Source organism: Sturnira hondurensis, unplaced genomic scaffold, assembly GCF_014824575.4.
Source record: "Sturnira hondurensis isolate 20B ecotype Veracruz unplaced genomic scaffold, ASM1482457v3 Scaffold0001918, whole genome shotgun sequence".
Classification (NCBI taxonomy): Eukaryota; Metazoa; Chordata; class Mammalia; order Chiroptera; family Phyllostomidae; genus Sturnira; species Sturnira hondurensis.
This window is the reverse complement of record NW_028074549.1, coordinates 1,545,161-1,564,886: the sequence shown is the minus strand read 5'-3', so window position 1 is coordinate 1,564,886 and position 19,726 is coordinate 1,545,161. Positions and strand designations below refer to the sequence as shown.

The window sequence follows — 19,726 nt, the reverse complement described above, 5'->3', positions numbered from 1 at the left end:
AGTATTTAGGTTCTTGTTCATGATGTACTTTGCATTTTATCTCAAAGGCTTTGTCTCAAAACTAAGATATTTAACCAGTGGCTAACTTAATGTTCAGAACAAACATTCATAGGAATTAGTATAACACTATTTCTCATAATTATTATCTCCAGTGTCTTTATTATATATAGTGATAATCAGTGGTGATAAGTAACATTTTCAGTTTCCTTAGAAATTTAACAAAGAAAAATATTGTTGTATGATTTACTATTTTATAGTATTTACTATCTCTGAATTATTTAGAAGTATATTTACCTTAAATATATATTTATATTTACCTTAAATATATTTACTCTTTCTAAAGTGATTCAGTGATATTTCTAATTCTGATCGAAAAGAAAGTTATATTTTTTGACCAATCTTCAATTCAGGTGGTCTTAATAAATAAAAATATAATACTGAGTAGTCTTAATTCTACTTAAACATTTTAAAGAGTATTTTTGCCCAAAAGCTATTTAATCAATGTCAAAACTTAATTCCTTTATCCTTTTCTTAACTAAAAGGTCCCTTCCAGTAATGGAACTGATGTCACTGAATATCGATTGGAGTGGGGAGGAGTTGAAGGAAGTATGCAGATATGTTACTGTGGGCCTGGTTTGAGTTATGAATTGAAAGGACTTTCACCAGCAATGACCTATTATTGCAGAGTCCAGGTAAAGGCAACCTGAGCCTTGTCACTTACTCTGTCCAGGGTTTTGTGAGCATTTTCATATCATGTCTTTGTTAATTATGGGCTCTGTTAATTTGTAGGCTCTGAGTATTGTGGGTGCAGGCCCTTTCAGTGATGTAGTAGCCTGTGTGACTCCACCATCAGTTCCTGGTGTTGTGACTTGTCTTCAAGAAATAAGTGATGAAGATATAGAAAATCCCAACTATTCACCTTCTACATGCCTTGCAATAAGCTGGGAAAAGCCTTGTGACCATGGTTCAGAAATCCTTGCTTACAGCATAGACTTTGGAGATAAACAGCCTTTGACAGTAGGGAAGGTTACAAGCTATATTATAGACAATTTGCAACCAGATACAACATACAGGTACACTATAAAAATTATGCTAATTTTTGCCTAGACCAAAGAGACATTTTAATAGAATAATCATAAGCTAAACTCTTTTTTCTTTTATGTGACATTTAGAATACGAATTCAAGCCTTGAACAACCTTGGAGCTGGTCCTTTCAGCCACATGATAAAATTAAAAACTAAGCCCCTCCCTCCCGATCCACCTCGTCTGGAATGTGTTGCCTTCAGCCACCAGAACCTTAAGCTGAAATGGGGAGAAGGAACCCCAAAGATATTGTCAACAGATTCTGTTCAGTACCACCTTCAGATGGTGGATAAGAATGGAAGGTAAGTGCTTTTAAGTGCTTCTTTGTAGTTTTGGGGGTTTTAATTATATAAAATTTTTTATAAATAGAAATAAATGCATTTTCAAAAACAGAATTTGCATAAAAATTTTTAAGCATGTTGTATTTGAAACACTAGAAGACACAGTGAAGATTTTCTGGTTTTAACTTGTGAGTGGGATGCCAAGAGAGAGGAAATTAAGGGGTCTGTTCTTTGGCTCACATTGGTAACCCAGTGATTTTCAACCTTTTTCATGTCATGGCACACATAAACTAATTAGTAAAGTTCTGCAGCGTGGGCACACACACACACAAAAGGTTTAATTGTGACCTGTTCATACTGGAGAGCTATTGTGTTGGCTCTTGACACATTTTCATTTGACAGGTATTGAGTGTTTTAAAAATCCTTGTGACACACCCAGTGAAAATGGCTGCTTTAACTCACTCTCTTTATATTAGTAAAAGACAATCTCGGCTAATTCTTGAATGCTTATTTCCAGCAAGAGGCAATTTTTACAATAAATGATTGATTGACTAAGGCCTCTGAGATTTCTGAAGTCAGGGATTATGTCTCACTCTCCTCCACACCCCTGTCACAGAGCCTGTACACTAAATGAATACAGTTCAGTTCCTCACTGTCAGATCTCAGTCAGACTGTGTGATTAATTATGTGGTTCATTTGCTATTCAGGTTCTTATCTATGCCACCATCCTTTCCATTTTCATTATATTCATGCTGTAAATTACCCCACTAAATCATGCATTTGAATTATAATGTTATTCAAAATATTTGTAATATGTGTTATTCAAATGCCAATCTAGGGCTGTTAATTGACAGTATATCCCATACAACTAATGCCATATACCCTACACAGCTGTTACTCTTCTACAATTTTTCGCAAGTCTACTTTGTTTTTGGTGTTGGGTTTGTATCTTAGTTACTTACTCAATAGTGGAAATTTTATTCATAATATAAATACCCTCTGAGAAATACATACACATTTAGAAAATATATGGAATTAAAATACTTTATCACTATGTAAGAGCATTACACAGAGCAAATGGTATTGATCATTTCCTGAAATGTATGCCTCTATGCATGTAACTTCTATTCTTGGCAGAATTTTATGTACTCTTTGTAGCCTTATCTCTAGAAGGAGTTTGTTTTACCACAGAGTTTTGGTATAGCTATTTATCTTTGGCAATATATATTGTTATTGTTGGGTGAATTAATTTTTAAAATATTTTCATCCCCTTTCTAGCATTTACATTAGGGGCAGTATAAGAAGGTTTACTGGAAACATGTCTAATAGGTATTTAAAAAATAATAAAAATTCTGATAAAGATAGGTACAATAGTCTGTATTCTATTACAGAACTTAACACTTAAATAATATTTAGGTAGCATCCAGAGGATTGTTATAGGGTATGGTTAGTGCCCTTGGTTATGGAAAATAAATTTAAATTTTTATGGTATTGTGAATTCACTATATAAATTTAATGAATTAGTTTAGTATCTGTAGTTACTGGCCTATTTATACTTCTTGTGGAATAATGTCAGAATGGTATTTAGCTATTTCCTGACCACAGGCTGTGTCATTGTTTCGCTCTTTTCAACAGTGGTTTTAAAACTGGTTTTCTTTTTTTCTCTTTGCTGTCTTTAAATATGTACCCATGTGCATACATATGATTAAAAAGTCACGGCTTATTCAATTACTGCTTCTTGGAAATTACTGTTACTTCAGATCATTAAATATTTCATTTTTAACCCAACTACAGTTTTCAGACCATTAGAACTATATGAGCATTCATTGTTCATTCCCCAACATCCAAAAATTTTAAAAACAGCCAATCAAAAATATTGAACATTCAAGTTATAGGTAACATACATAATATTAAACTTCCCATCAAACAGTTCACATAAATAATTTATGGGAAATAAATTATTTCTGTCATACTACTGTGTAAATCTCTAGAAAATATCATGAGATCAGGTAAAATTATACCTGGGAATTGAGAATTATCTTTTTTATGTAACAAATTGTATGCCTGTCTCCAGTTAGAAATGATTTACAATGAAAATTGTGGTGTTCTCATTACATTTTAAAATGTATATATTAAAACATAGCAATTGGAAGCCTGAAAATAAATAGTTAACATGGTTGGATATAAAATTTAGTGATAATTTTTCAGAAAACCATGTCAGATGAAGAAATTTACCAGTTCTGTGATTTTCATCATGTGATACAAAAACATACATACATTTATTTATTTATTTATTTATTTATTTATTTGGAGTGACAAGCCAATCCTGACATTAAATTCTAGGAGTGAATTATTCCTAAATAATTCCTAAATGTCCCAAATGTACTTTTTAGTAGTTTTTAAACATAAGGTAGTCAAGGATTATTTTTAATGAACTATTTCCATTTTAGGTTTATATCCTTGTACAGAGGTCCATGTCATACATACAAAGTACAAAGACTTAATGAGTCCACATCCTATAAATTCTGTATTCAAGCTTGTAATGAAGCAGGGGAAGGTCCTCTCTCCCAAGAATATATTTTCACTACTCCAAAATCTGTCCCAGCTGCCTTGAAAGGTGAGTTATACATACTCAGGTTATTTTCTTTAGTAACAAATTACTTTTAAATGCATTTTCATGGTGCTTTATGTACTCTTATTAAAATTTATCATCCAGCATATGTCCAACAAGTAAATTATAAGAAGGACATTTGATAGACAAACTACTCATAGTTTCACTCAATAATAAAAGTTGTTTTATCTACGTCACTGATACGCAGACAAGTACTGGTTTTTGTCACTGACCTTTTTAATAATCTAACAAAAATATTAAATTAAATACATAGACTGGTTTTCTAATAGGGTTATTAGCTGTTTCTGCTATTGTTATTTAAAGAAAAAATTACATACCCTAGGCGCGTACTTCATTCATTCCCCGGTTCTTAACCGAGAGCTGCCGGAGGGCCGGGGCTGGGGCCGGGGCAGGGGAACGGTTGCAGCACCCCGCGCTGCCTGGAACCTAAGAAGCCAAAGTGCTGCATTGACTTATAAATTCATGCTACCAGTGTCCCCCACAGAGATTCAGTCGACTTCTACTGGCTTCCTCTGTGTCTGAGACTTTTATTCCAGATCTGTGGATGACAGCTTGCCTACGAACAGACCAAAAATGCTGAGCTGATCACACACACACAAAGAAAGGAGTAGGTGGAAGCGGAGAACATCAAGATACCTGCAGGAGACTGTACCACTGAATTTCACAGGAATTCTACCACAGAAGTTCACACCATAAACCTAGGGAGTCAGAACAGATCAATTTAAGAAGCTGAAGCTAACAAGAAGAGTCTCATAAGCAATGGGAAGACAAAGAAACAATGCCCAAATGAAAGAAAAGGTGGAAGTCTCAGAAATAATGTTAGATGAAAGAGAGGCAAGTCAGCTATCAGATATTGAATTCAAAGCACTAGTTATCAGGAAATTCAAAGAGCTCACAATGAGCTACCAGAAACTAGAGGGGAGCTACCATGAGCTCTCCGCAAACTATATCAACATGAAAAAGGAAATAGAAACTATCACCAAAGGACAAGAGGAAATGAAGAATACAATTTCGGAACTGAAGAACACAGTAGAAGGAATGAAAAGCAGGATCGATGAGGCAGAAGATCGGATCAGTGAGTTGGAGGACACAGTAGAAAGAATCTCCCAGAAAGAGCAAGAAAGGGAAAAGAGGCTCAAAAAGAATGAAGATGGGCTAAGAGAAATGCAAGATAATATGAAACGTAATAATATCCGAATAATAGGAATACCAGAAGGAGAAGAAGAAGAACAAGGGATAGAAAACCTATTTGAAAGAGTAATGATGGAAAATTTTCCTAATTTGATGAGAGAAAAAGTTACACGAATCCAGGAATCACAGAGAGTCCCATTCAAGAGGAACCCAAAGAGGCCCACTTCAAGACACATCATCATTAAAATGGAAAAATTTCAAGACAAAGAGAGAATCCTAAAGGCAGCAAGGGAGAAAAAGGAAGTAACATACAAGGGAGCCCCAATAAGGTTAGCTACTGACTTCTCAATGGAAACACTCCAAGCAAGAAGAGAATGGCAAGAAATATTTCAAGTAATGAGAACCAGAGGCCTACAACCAAGGCTACTTTACCCAGCAAGGCTCTCAATCAAGATAGAAGGCCAAATAAAGAGCTTCCAAGACAAAAGAAGTCTAAAAGAATATGCCTCCACCAAACCAGCTCTACAAGAAATACTAAAAGGGCTGCTTTAAGGAAAGGAAGGAAAAGAGAGAGACAGAGAGGAACTGTGGTACAAAAATGGCAATGAATAAGTCCCTATCAATAATAACCTTGAATGTAAATGGATTAAATGCTCCAATCAAAAGACATAGAATAGCTGAATGGATAAGAAAGCATGACCCACACATATGCTGCCTACAGGAGACCCACCTCAGGACAAAAGACCATCACAGACTAAAAGTGAAAGGCTGGAAACAAATTTTCCAAGCAAATGGACAAGAAAAAAAAGCCGGGGTAGCAATTCTAATATCAGACAAAATAGACTTCAAAAAAAGGGCCATAAAGAGAGACCCAGAAGGTCACTTCATATTGCTCAAGGGAAGAATCCAGCACGAAGACATTAACATCATAAATATATATGCACCCAACATAGGAGCACCCAAATATATAAGAAAAATCCTAGAAGACTTCAAGAAAGATATTGACAGCAACACAATTATAGTAGGGGATTTTAACACCCCACTGTCAAAAATGGACAGATCTTCCAAACAAAATATCAACAAAGATATAGCAGCATTAAACGACACTCTAGAAGAAATGGACTTGACTGATATATATAGAGCGCTTCATCCCAAAGAAGCTAAATACACATTCTTTTCAAATGCACATGGAACATTTTCAAAGATAGACCACATGATAGGACACAAAATGAGCCTCAACAAATTCAAGAAAATTGAAATCATACCAAGCATTTTCTCTGACCACAAGGGACTGAAATTAGAAACCAACCCCAAAGGAAAAAACCCAAAACACCCAAAATCATGGAGACTGAATGGTATGCTATTAAACAACGAATGGGTCAAGATTGAAATTAGGGAAGAAATCAAAAAGTTTCTGGAAACAAATGAAAATGAACTCACAACAACCCAAAACTTATGGGACACGGCCAAGGCAGTCCTGAGAGGGAAGTTCATAGCAATACAGGCTTACCTAAAGAAAATAGAAACATTTCAAACAAACAACCTAACCCGACGCCTGCAAGAACTCGAAGAACAACAACAAAGACAGCCCAGAGCAAGTACAAGGAAGGAAATAACCAAGATCAGAGCAGAATTAAATGACATAGAGACCAAAAGCACAATTATAAGGATCAATGAATCCAAGAGTTGGTTTTTTGAAAAGATAAACAAAATAGACAAGCCTTTAAGTAGGCTCATTAAGAAAAGAAGAGAGAGGACACAAATAAACACAATCAGAAATGAAAGAGGAGAGATTACAACTGATACCACAGAAATAGAAGGGATTGTAAGGAATTACTATGAAGAACTGTATGCCAAGAAATTTGAAAACCTAGGTGAAATGGACAAATTTCTAGAAAAATATAATCTTCCAAAACTCAATGAAGAAGAAGTAGAAAGCCTGAACAGACCAATAACAGCAAATGAAATTGAAGCAGTAATCAAAAAACTCCCATCACACAAAAGCCCCGGACCAGATGGTTTCACAGGAGAATTCTACAAAGCGTTTAAGGAAGAGCTAACCCCTATTCTTCACAGACTATTCCAAAAAATCCAAAATGATGGGAAACTCCCAAACTCTTTTTATGAAGCGAGCATTATCCTAATTCCAAAACCAGAGAGAGACACAACAAAGAAAGAAAATTACAGGCCAATATCACTGATGAACATAGATGCTAAAATCCTCAACAAAATATTGGCAAATCGCATCCAACAATACATCAAAAAGATCATACACCATGACCAAGTGGGATTCATCCCAGGGATGCAAGGATGGTTCAATATCCGCAAATCAGTAAATGTAATACACCACATAAACAAAAGCAAGGACAAAAACCACATGGTCATATCAATAGACGCGGAAAAAGCTTTTGATAAGGTACAACACCCATTTATGATAAAGGTACTCAGCAAAGTGGGAATAGAGGGAGCATTCCTCAATATAATAAAGGCCATATATGAAAGACCTACAGCCAACATCATACTGAATGGGCAAAAACTGAAAGCTTTTCCACTAAGATCAGGAACAAGACAAGGTTGTCCACTTTCACCACTTCTATTTAATATAGTATTGGAAGTTCTAGCCACAGCAATCAGACAAGAAAAGGAAATAAAAGGCATCCAAATCGGAAAGGAGGAAACAAAACTGTCACTGTTTGCAGATGACATGATAGTGTACATGGAAAATCCTATAGACTCTACCAAAAAACTGCTGGAACTAATAAATGAATTTGGCAAAACAGCGGGATACAAAGTCAATATCCAGAAATCAAAGGCATTTCTGTATACTAACAATGAATCAGCAGAAGCAGAAATCAAGAAAAAAATCCCATTCGATATAGCAAAAAGAAAAATAAAATATCTGGGAATAAATCTAACCAAGGAGGTTAAAGACCTGTATGCAGAAAATTACACAACACTGAAGACAGAAATCAAGGAAGACACAAACAAATGGAGACGTATACCGTGTTCATGGATTGGAAGAATTAACATCATCAAAATGTCCATACTACCCAAAGCAATTTACAGATTCAATGCAATACCTATTAAAGTACCAATGGCATATTTCACAGACATAGAACAAACACTTCAAAAATTTATCTGGAACCATAAAAGACCCCGAATAGCAGCTGCAATGTTAAGAAAGAAGAACAAAGTAGGAGGGATCACAATACCTGATATCAAACTGTATTACAAGGCCACTGTAATCAAAACAGCCTGGTACTGGCATAAAAACAGGCACATAGACCAATGGAACAGAATAGAGAGCCCAGAAATAAACCCAAATCTCTACAGTCAATTAATATTCGACAAAGGGGGCAGTATCATAAAATGGGGTAAAGATAGCCTCTTCAACAAATGGTGTTGGGAGAACTGGACAGCTACATGCAAAAAAATGAAACTCGAGCACCAACTTACATCATACACCAAAATAAATTCAAGGTGGATAAAAGACTTAAATATAAGCCATGACACCATTAAAGTCCTAGAGGAGAACATTGGCAGGAAAATCTCAGATATTTCACGCAGCAACATTTTTACTGATATGTCCCCTAGAGCAAGGACTATAAAGGAAAGAATAAACAAATGGGATCTCATCAAAATAAAAAGCTTCTGCGCAGCTAAAGAAAACAGCATTAAAATAAAAAGACAACCAACTGTATGGGAAAACATATTTGCCAATGATACCTCAGACAAAGGTTTAATCTCCAAAATATACAAAGAACTCACACGACTTCACTCTAAGAAGACAACTAACCCAATTAAAAAATGGGCAAAGGACTTGAACAGACACTTCTGCAAGGAGGACATACAGAGGATCCAGAGACACATGAAAAGATGCTCAATATCACTAGCTATCAGAGAGATGCAAATTAAAACTACAATGAGATACCATTTTACAGCAGTGAGAATGGCTATCATAAACAAAGCAATAAACAACAAATGTTGGAGAGGGTGTGAGGAAAAGGGGACTCTGGTCCACTGTTGCTGGGATTGCAGACTGGTACAACCATTATGGAAAACAGTATGGAATTTTCTCAGAAAACTAAAATTGGACTTGCCTTTTGACCCAGCAATTCCACTGTTGGGATTGTATCCTAAGAACCCTAAAACACCAATCCCAAAGAACCTATGCACCCCAATGTTCATAGCAGCACAATTTACAATAGCCAAGATTTGGAAGCAAACTAGGTGCCCGTCAGTAAATGAATGGATCAAAAAACTATGGTACATATACACAATGGAATTTTATGCTGCAGAAAGAAAGAAGGAGCTCGTACCTTTTGCAACAACATGGATGGAACTGGAAAGCATTATGCTGAGTGAAACAAGCCAGGTGTTGAAGGACAAATACCATATGATCTCACCTCTAACAGGAAGCTAAACAACAAAACAAACAAGCAAGCAAAATATAACCAAAGACACTGAAATAGAGAACAGGCTGACAGTGACCAGAGAGGAGGGAATTTCAGGGGACATAGGGGAGGGATTTGGAGGAACAAATATAAAGGATACATGGACAACAACTGAGAAGGGTGGAAATGGGAGGGAGGGGGGAACACGGGGGGTGGGATGGGATGGGAGTAATAGACAGAAAACTGTACTTGAAAAATAATTAAAGTAATTGAAAAAAAATAAAAAATTACAAATTCTGGTTGTTTTTCTTTCACTGTTACTTCATTCATTTGGATTTCTGGGAGAGAGCCAGGTTGTCTGTTAAGCAAAACGTGAATTCTTAGTTGACTTGAGTTTTTAAAGTAAATTTAGACACACAAATACATTCGCATTTGTATATACAAATATCTTTAAAATTAATTTCAGAGGGGTTCTTACTGAAAGTGAATGCAGCAAGATTGTATTTTGTACATTTAGCCAAAAATGCTAAAATTCCTCACACTCTGAGGACAAATCACAAATACTTTTAATACAGTGTTCTGGATCATGCTCAAATATACCATTTGTTAAGGAGATTCATATTTAAAGGGACTGTTAGTGAATAGTGTTTCTAGTAATATTGATGAAGATAGTCATATATGGTGAAAGGACTAGGGGTATTTTTCAACTCACCCTATTAGGAGATTAAATTATAAACTTCATGCTCTACTTATGTTCTTAAAAGTACCATCATAGTTGTTTTTGAACTGTCTCATACCCCTCTGTTGGCTTCTTAGCTCAATAAAGTGCTCATCATCTTGACAGATCTTTTAGTCAGTCTAGCCACTATAGCATCCTTAGATTGTATGGCCTGGAGATAATAAAAGTGAACTATTGACCATTTCTCTGCAGATTTGTAAAATTCACTGATATTTATTTCTTAATAAGTGAGTTTTAAAGTTTTGTGATACTTAATAAAACAAGTGTATTTATAATGTTTCAAGTAAAAATGAGGTAGAGCAGATTTTACTTACTTTTTTGTTCTCTATAGCCCCCAAAATAGAGAAAGTAAATGATCACGTTTGTGAGATTACATGGGAGTGTTTACAGCCAATGAAAGGTGATCCAGTTATTTACAGTCTTCAGGTTATAATGGGAAAAGATTCTGAATTCAAACAGGTATGTGCCAAGGTACAATTCTGTGGATATGTATATTTTTCCTTTCTCATTTCTATAAATTTTTCAATGCCAGATTTGACTATGTTTATCTTCCTAATTCAAAAACATTCGTTCATCTTATAGATAGAACAAATTGATAGTCACAAGATTATGGGCTGGGAATGGAAAAGGTAAAGGGATTAGGAAGTACAAATTAGCAGTTATAAAAATAGAGGATGTGTAAAACAACATAGGGAATATAGTCAATAATATTGTATTAACTACGTATGGTATCAGATGGGCACTAGACTTATCAAGATGATCACTTCACAAGTTATATGAATATTTAATCACTATGTTGTATGCCTGAAACTAATATAGTATTATATGTCAGTTGTAATTGAAAAACAATTTGTTCAGTGTTCCAAAAATTAGTAACTACATGAACTACATTTAAACAAATTGTTCTTTCATTTAACAAGTGTTTATTGAACTCTGTACCAAGCACTCTGGTACATGAATAAAAAGTTTTTGCCTCCAAGGAGCTTACATTCTAGTAGAAAAAGAGATACTAAAAGCAACAAAACACATCAGTATATTGAATGTTAGATAGTGATAATTGCAGTGGAGAAAAAATAAAACTGGATAAAAGGAACAGGGAGTACTGAGGGGAGGGATCACTAGTGTTACTTTATATAGGGAATCAGATGACATTTGAATGGAGACCTGAACAAAGTAAATATGGGGTGAAGAGTGTTCCTAGAAGAGGAAACAACAGGTGCAAGGGCCACAAGGCTGGAGTATGATTGTTAATTTAATGAACAACAAGGAAGCCAGTATGGCTGGGTCTGTGAGAAAAGGGAAGATGGGTAGGAGTGGGGGTCTGTTGAATGGTGTGGATATATCATGTAAGGCATTATAGGCCATACTGTCAGCTTGCACTCCATGTAAAATGAGAAGCCGGTAGAGGATTTTGACCAGAATTGTCACATGATCAGACTCAGAGTCATTTTGGCTAGAGTGAGACAAGGGCAGAGCAGAGAGACTATTAAGGAGGCTTCTACATTAATAGTAATAGTCTGTGTTGTGAATGCAACAGCTGACACTTACTGTGGAAGGCTAGAAGTATCAACTTCCTGGCCAAGAAATTTTAAAGACAAAGAACTTTTTTGTATGACTCAAAAGCCTAATTTGTATACTTATTTCATCTTATTTTCTGTTTTTGCACTCCACCTTGATTTTGAGCACTTTTAAGCTGGGTTGTTTGATTATAGTATCTTATCTTGCATTTTTCTTCCCAGTAGAAAAGCAGTCATTCATCTTTATTTGGGTCTTCCATTGTAACTATTAATAATTGAATATTTTCCACTATAGATATATTTTTATTCTGAATTTTGTTAAGCATGGAAGTGTAATTTTGTAACTGAAATTATGACAGGCCCATACTAAATTTGGCATGTGATTGTTTTTCTTTATTAAGCCATTGCGAATTGACATAGATTTAAATATAATGTACGGATAAGCAGGTTTCCTTCCAAGGAGGAAGCAAAATTAAATTAAAGAAATCATATTACATGTTTAAAGGAAATAGGGACCCCACATTTGAGTAGTATATGAATTTTAATAAACATATCAGTACATGAAAAATCAATGCTAATTATGATTCCTACATAAGATTGAGGAAACCTAAATCTTATCATCACTTTCAAGTACTTTAGATTGTAAGCACATTGGAATACTTCAAATACTAATTTCCTCAGAACTTCATCTTACATACACTCATAAGCATTCTGTAGCAAACCAGTATGTAAAAGATTTAGATTTACAACACAGATACAATTGAGGCAGCTAAAATTACTTGAAAGAATGCTACCCCAGGTTTTGGTTAATCTGACTTACAGCCTACCAAACTGGCTGGGAGAACTCAATTGGAATATCACTGTGAGCCTTGGTTTTCCCACATACAGAGTTGCAGGAGGGACTCCTTAACAGAAAAATGATAGCTTTATATATTGAGCACTCGCTATATGCTGGGCACTGTGCTAAGTGCTTTAGCAAGTAGTGATTTATTTCATTATCATAATTACCATTCAAGAACACATGTAGTGCATAGTGGTAGAGCACAGCTTGGACCCAGGGGTGACAAGTTCTGATACATATATTCTCTGAATGAAAATCTATGGAATTCCATTCTTACTACTTCCTTCTAAGGGATAGGCAGAAAACTTTGGTTTTAAGATCCAATTCTGTGATTCTAAGTGATCTCTCTTCTTTAAAGCTTATTAAATGATTTGTCATAGGCAGCTATAGAAATCTCCCTATTTTTCATTAATTGTTTCAATCAACAGATATATTTGGAATTATCCCGAAACCAGTTATGTAAAGATGTAATAGGGGAGCAAGATTAGCCACCCTTCCTCCTTTCATGGAATGATTTCACAAAAGTTTTCGTCATACATTTGAGGAAACCAGGGAAATGCCCGTGGAGTGACTTTGCTTGCTTTCTAGCTACTTTAAGAACACATCTTCACTTCTTACCTGGTCTACAAGCTCTGTGAGGGTAGATCTTACATTGTAACTTTTCAGTTTCTCTTGTCTTATACAGCAGACAGATTTAAGTTCTGGATAAGTATTTTTAAATACTATTTAAAAGATAAAAGGCCTAGCTTCCATGTCACAAGGTAATTCTAAAACTAGCCAATTTTAACACAGATTTTCTGCCCAGCCTCCTCACATAATTTTTTCACTAATATCTTATGCACAGATTTACAAGGGCCCTGACTCTTCATTCCGGTATTCAAGCCTTCAGCTGAACTGTGAATATCGTTTCCGTGTATGTGCCATCCGACAGTGCCAAGACTCTGTGGGGCCTCAGGACCTAGTAGGTCCCTACAGCACAACAGTTTTCTTCATCTCTCAGAGGACTGAACCACCAGCCAGCACCAACAGAGACACTGTGGAAAGCACAAGGACCCGGCGAGCACTTACTGATGAGCAGTGTGCAGCCGTCATCCTTGTGCTGTTTGCTTTCTTTTCCATTTTGATTGCTTTTATCATTCAGTACTTTGTAATCAAGTGAAAATATAACTTTATTTTTAATACTGTATTACATTTTATTTTGTCATGTACTAAAATTATTTCTGTATTGCTTTTACAAAACAGTGGCATTTAGTACTGGCATTGAGACTATATACACCATTTTGCCATTTTCAGTGCTTATATTGGTAGGTAGAGGCACTTTATTAGAATTCAAGCCACAGAAATAACAGTTTTTGGTTTTTTCATCTGGCTGGGCTTTTTCTTACCTTTTTTCCCCTTACATTTTTTTATTTTTGACATGCCTTCTTCTCAAACAGACTTTCTAAGAGGCAAGAATATATAATTGATATTTTGACCAGTCAGCATGAGTATAACACTGACAGCCTGATCTGTTTTAAAGAGTATCACCTAGTAAATGATTCAAAATGATTAAAATTTACACCAATAGCTATATAAAAATGTTAAAGTCTGATGCTTTGAAAGCATTCTAGTGCTATATTTCTACCTCCTCATTTGTCTTAATTGTTTGGTAAGTGGGATTATGATGAATAACTGGAGGAGATTAGAAAACAAAAACTGGATGAAAGAATATTCCTGGAAAAAAAAAGTCTCTAGTTTGATGAATGTGGAATTCTTTATTACACTATATATATTCATGAATTCACAGATAAGTCACTTAAAGAAAGCACAGACAAGTTTATTTGGCCAAAAATAATTTAATGTTTATTCAAAAGGCACCTCTTCGGGTTTTGAGGACATGGTAAAGAACAGAAAGCTTTTAGATAGTTTTTTAAAATAATCATAACTGAATTTCAAGCCTATTTAATTTAGCTTTGTGAATCTTTGAACTATATGTATGTGTATAAGTACATACATGTACATATGTGGCTTATATATAAACTATACATACCAAGTGTAGAAATACTACACACACACACACACTCATCTATCTGGTATCAGCTAATTTTGAAGAACTTTCATAAGTCATGCTGCTTCCCCCATAACTACTGCCATCACCATCAGAATTCATAACCAAACCTAACCTTTTTGTTTGGGACACCAGATTTGAAGACAAAATTAATTTGCACCAGTAAACTTCAAGCTGCTTTCTTTCTTAAAAAACTGATGTTTCATGTAATGTCTGTTTGGATGCTTCCAAATTGTTGATAGCATGTGGTTAATGTTGCATTAGAGCACTTTGCAATAGCAGAATTCATTGTTTTGTGAGCTTACATTTGTGAGTTCTTGGATGATCAGATTGTATTTTGTCAAGTATCACATTGTACATCTTGTACAGATGTCAATAACTGCCAGTGATAATACAATTTGTAACGAAACTTTCTGAAATTCTCATTTTAGCATATCTGTTATCTGTAAAACACTTGTAACTAGCCTTTTTAATTTATTTGAATTTTAGGATAGTGAATCACTAATTTTTAGTTGCTAAAGTTAGCATTTTAGTGATTACCAAGCAATTGTGTCAGTCTTTGATAAAGGACATATGTTTTGTACTTTGAAGATCTCTGAAGAATTTATCTTATATTAGGATGGGCATGTGTTGTAATTGTTTTATGTCGATCCATGCTGTAGAAAAAAACATTAACCTTTGTTCAAAAGAGAAATGGATAAACTTGGCCTTTCTAAGTGGTAAGAATGATCTGTCACTATAATATACTGTATGTTTACATTTTGTTTAAATTTAATCTCTTACGTATAGGCTGATGACTTCCCCAAAAAGAAACGATTGTGATTGTTTTCTAGAAACTTCTTAAAGGTGCCACATTTGGCAGTACAAATGAGTTTGAGTGTAATAGCCCAGAGATTTCTATAATAGTTGAATGTCTAAAATGGTAAAATGTGCCACTGTGGCAGTTAACAGTGGCTTATGTTTTTCATAGTAATGCAAATGAACTCCTATTTTTGATAGTAAATGTCATTTAATAGTGTACTTGCCATTTGAGCCTCACTGCAAAATTAGTGAAGAGACAATTTTAATGTAATCTTGATTTTACCTCATATACTGTACATTCCAAAAACTCTAAACTTAAAGATTATAGATACACTACCAAACATATCATCTTAAAATTGTATAAGGTTGAACTTGATACATATTTAAAATATCTCATTAAAATACATAAACTATGTAACAGAAAGTACCTTTAAAACCCATGGAAAATAAAAGTTGTATCATTCTTTTTGAGATATGTTTATTGTATTCACTTACATCCATTATTTGCTGCCTCATTTGGATAATGTGAAAGTATCCACTCTTGCAGATATGCTTACAATAATTTTCCCAACAGAAGATTTGAGGACCCATATTCAAGAAGGTAAATACCAGTAGATTAAAGAATAAAATGCAAAGTTTTATTCTAGTGACTTGATTTTGTGTAGTTCATTAAATATCTTGCTTTCTTTATACATAGAAAGTATAAGGATGAGTCTTAGGTGTAAACTTTCCTTTACAAAGAAAATCTCTGACTTCTCATCTTTCTGTACTTTTACGTATTTCCTACTACTTCCTTTCTCCCACCTCCAGGGACTCAGAACCTGTGCTGGCACTGCCATTTGCCCCCAAGTCTGCCCTCCACAAGAAAGTTCAACATTCCCTCTCACTCATCTACTGTTAAAATTTCCATTCCACAGACTTAATCTGGGGATACATTGCTTTTTTAAAATCCAAGTAGCTTTCTGATTGCCCCAAATGCAGGCACAACAATAAAATTATAAATGTTAAGCTGGGGAAGAGAGATTTTGTGTACAAAGGCTGTCCAGAATGTATTTAGCCATGTAATATGAAAAATGGACTTTTATTGAAGAAGATACAATACAACATTGTACACAGGACAATGATATCGCAGTTCCCTTCAAAGTTATGATCTTCCTGAGGAAATCTGGTTCATTTGTAGTGGTTTGAATCAAGTCACTAGCAGCTGCAGCAGGATGTGTTCCTTCTCTGGTAGCAGAAGCTGCAGAATGAATTTTACCTCAACATATTTCATGCCAAGACCCTGCATCAAAATCATAGTAGTTTTTTGGAATCCCCTAATCAGCTTCTAGGTCTCACACTGTCAGTCGCCAGCCTTTGATGATTGCAGCCTGTACACATTGAACATTCTCAGATGTTTTATATGTTGCAAGCCTTCCAGAATGTGGATCACTTTCAACAGATTCTTGACCGTCTTTGGAGTGTTTGTGTCACACTTTTAGTTGCTCTGCACTCATTGCATCATCCCTGAAAGTCTGAATAGTCCAAATAGTTTCTGTGGAGGAATGTTCAAGGTTAATACAAAATTGGATGCAGATTCATTGCTCTTAGTCATTTTGAATGTGATGACCATAAAGTACTTGTGCTTAGTCAACAGCATCTGCTGCCTCACTGACTAGTACAGTGAAGTTGTCATTATTCACACACATGTTCAGTCCACCTTCCCTGGCTGTCAGGTTACATCAATATTACACAAAACGTTCTTATGTTAACAATAGCTGGAGCATCAATCCACAGAAGCAGCTAAGTATGAGTCCAACCCTGAAAAGTATATGACACTAATTTACAGTTTTAACCATTTATTTTTCCCCATAAATTAAAAACAGGAAATAGACACATCATGTTTGAGCATTCTAGGAGCTAGTTTCCAACACAAAAATAACCCCATCATAATGAATGAATTCTCTGCAAGTGAATCTCCATGTATATGGTGTCTTAGGCAAACAGACTGAGACGAAAATGATTCCCCAAAGCCTATAATCTGTCATCCTGTAACCTAACCACCTACCATTAACATAAGTGATGCTAAGGCATAATTTTAAAAGAGCTTTTTAAATGCTCTATATTTATATACTTTTTAAGATAATATATCTGCTCTTAGGAATATTTACTCATTATTTTTCTCCCTGATAGTCTTTTAATAAGCAAAAATAGACTTTTTCATTTGACAAAATTAAACACATTCTTTATTCCATTACCATTTAGTCTCCTTATACTCCCCTCCCCCCTCCCCCAGCAATCACCACACTTCTGCATGTTCATGAGTCCTTTTCCCTTTTTTGCTTAATCTCTCCACTCCCTAGACCCCTCTTTAGCTGTCATCCTAATCCCTATGAGTCTGTCTATTTTGCTTTTCAGTTCAATTTGTTCGTTAGATTTCACATATGAGTGAAATCATATATCAAAATACCAATGGCATATTTCTCAGATCTAGAACAAATACTCCAAAATTTTACTTGGAACCAAAAACCTCAAATAGCCTCAGCAATCTTAAGAACCAAGTTGGAAGGATTACTAGTATACTACAAGTCATTGGTACTGGTGTAAGAACAGACGCATAGTCAATGGAACAGAATAAAGAGTCCAGAAATAAACCCATGCCTTTACGGTCAATGACTATTTGACATAGGGGGCATAAGCATACAATGGAGTAAAGAGAGTGTCTTCAATAAATTGTGTTAGGAACCCACACCTATATGGTCAATGACTATTTGACATAGGGGGCATAAGCATACAATGGAGTAAAGAGAGTGTCTTCAATAAATTGTGTTAGGAGAACTGGACTGGTACCTGCAAGAAAATGGCACTAGACCACCAACTTACACCATACACCAGAACACACTCAAAGTGGATAAAAGACTTAAATCATGATATTATAAAAATTCTAGTGGAAAACATAGGCAGTATAATTTCAGATATCTCACATAGCAATATTTTAGCTGATGTATCTCCCATGCAAGGAAAATAAAGGAAAAAATGAATGGGACTACATCAAATTAACAAGCTTTTGTGTGGCTAATGAAACCATCATTAAAATGAAAAGAGAACCAACTGTATGGAAGGACATGTTTGCTATGATACACTGTACAAGGGTTTAATCTCCAAAATACATAAAGGACTCATGACAACACCAGGAAGGCAAACAATCCAATTAAAAAATGGACAAAGGATCTGAACAGACCCTTCTCCAAGGAGTACAAACAGAGGCCCACATACAAATGAAAAAATATCCAATATCACTAGCCATCAGAGAGATGCAAATTAAAACCACAATGAAGTATCACCTCACACCTGTCAGAATGGCTATCATTAATAAACCAACACACAGCAGGTGCTCGTGAGAATGTGGGGAGATGGAACCCTTAGTGCACTATTGGTGGGAATGTAAGAGTGGTGCAGCCAGTGTGGAAAACAGTATGGAGTTTCCTCAAAAATTTAAAAAAGGAACTGTGTTTGACCCAGTGATTCCACTTCTGGGAATATACCCTTAAGAATTCCAAAGTTCCACATCAAAAGAATTTATGCACCTCTATGTTCATAGCAGCAGTATTTACAGTAGCTGACATTTAGAAATAGCCTAAGTGCCCATCAGTACATGAGTGGATTCATAAACTGGTACATTTACACGATGGAATACTATGAAGCAGAGAAAAATATTCCCCACCTTTTGACAGCATGGACAGAATTGGAGACTATTATGCTAAGTGAAATATGACAGTCAGTGAAAGATGAATATCGTGTGATCTCACAAGAGAAATCTAGTGAACAAAACAAACTAATGAGCAAAATAGAACCAGAGGCATGAAAATTTTATATTTCATATAAAATCATGAAATAGACTGACAGATGAAAGAGGGGAGGAGGGCAGAGTGGACTGACTGAAAGAAGGTGAAGGGATTAGTCAAAGAACATATATGAAGGACCCATGAACTGGGACAATGGTATGGGGATTAACAATGGAAGTGGGGGACAAGTGGGAGGGGGAAAAATTGGGACAACAGTAATAGCATAATAAAACATTAAAATTTTTTATTAGCTGAAAAAAATCTCAATAGGTTTATTATATCAAATGGAAAAGTACTTTGAAGGTGCTTGAAGTTTAAACATGTAAGAATAAGTATATAATTTTTATAAATAAATTCCATTTGGGGATCCCCCTTGTAGGTGACCGGTTAAAATTTACAGAGTGCACTTATTATGAATGGATCAACACACATAATT

At 35.2% G+C, this 19,726-nt stretch overlaps 1 protein-coding gene across 5 annotated transcripts in view; it reads left to right on the top strand.

Moving 5' to 3' along the window:
* Positions 1 to 13,818, top strand: part of FNDC3A (fibronectin type III domain containing 3A) — a 212,789-nt gene extending 198,971 nt beyond the window's left edge. For all 5 annotated transcript variants that reach the window (XM_037037935.1, XM_037037922.1, XM_037037927.1 and 2 more), the window contains 6 exons: positions 543 to 692; positions 790 to 1,073; positions 1,173 to 1,385; positions 3,815 to 3,981; positions 10,592 to 10,719; positions 13,463 to 13,818. In XM_037037935.1, coding sequence (XP_036893830.1) covers positions 543 to 692; positions 790 to 1,073; positions 1,173 to 1,385; positions 3,815 to 3,981; positions 10,592 to 10,719; positions 13,463 to 13,777 — 1,257 coding nt within the window. In that variant the 3' untranslated portion in view covers positions 13,778 to 13,818. The remainder of the gene's footprint in view (positions 1 to 542; positions 693 to 789; positions 1,074 to 1,172; positions 1,386 to 3,814; positions 3,982 to 10,591; positions 10,720 to 13,462) is intronic.
* The last annotated feature ends 5,908 nt before the right edge of the window (positions 13,819 to 19,726 follow it).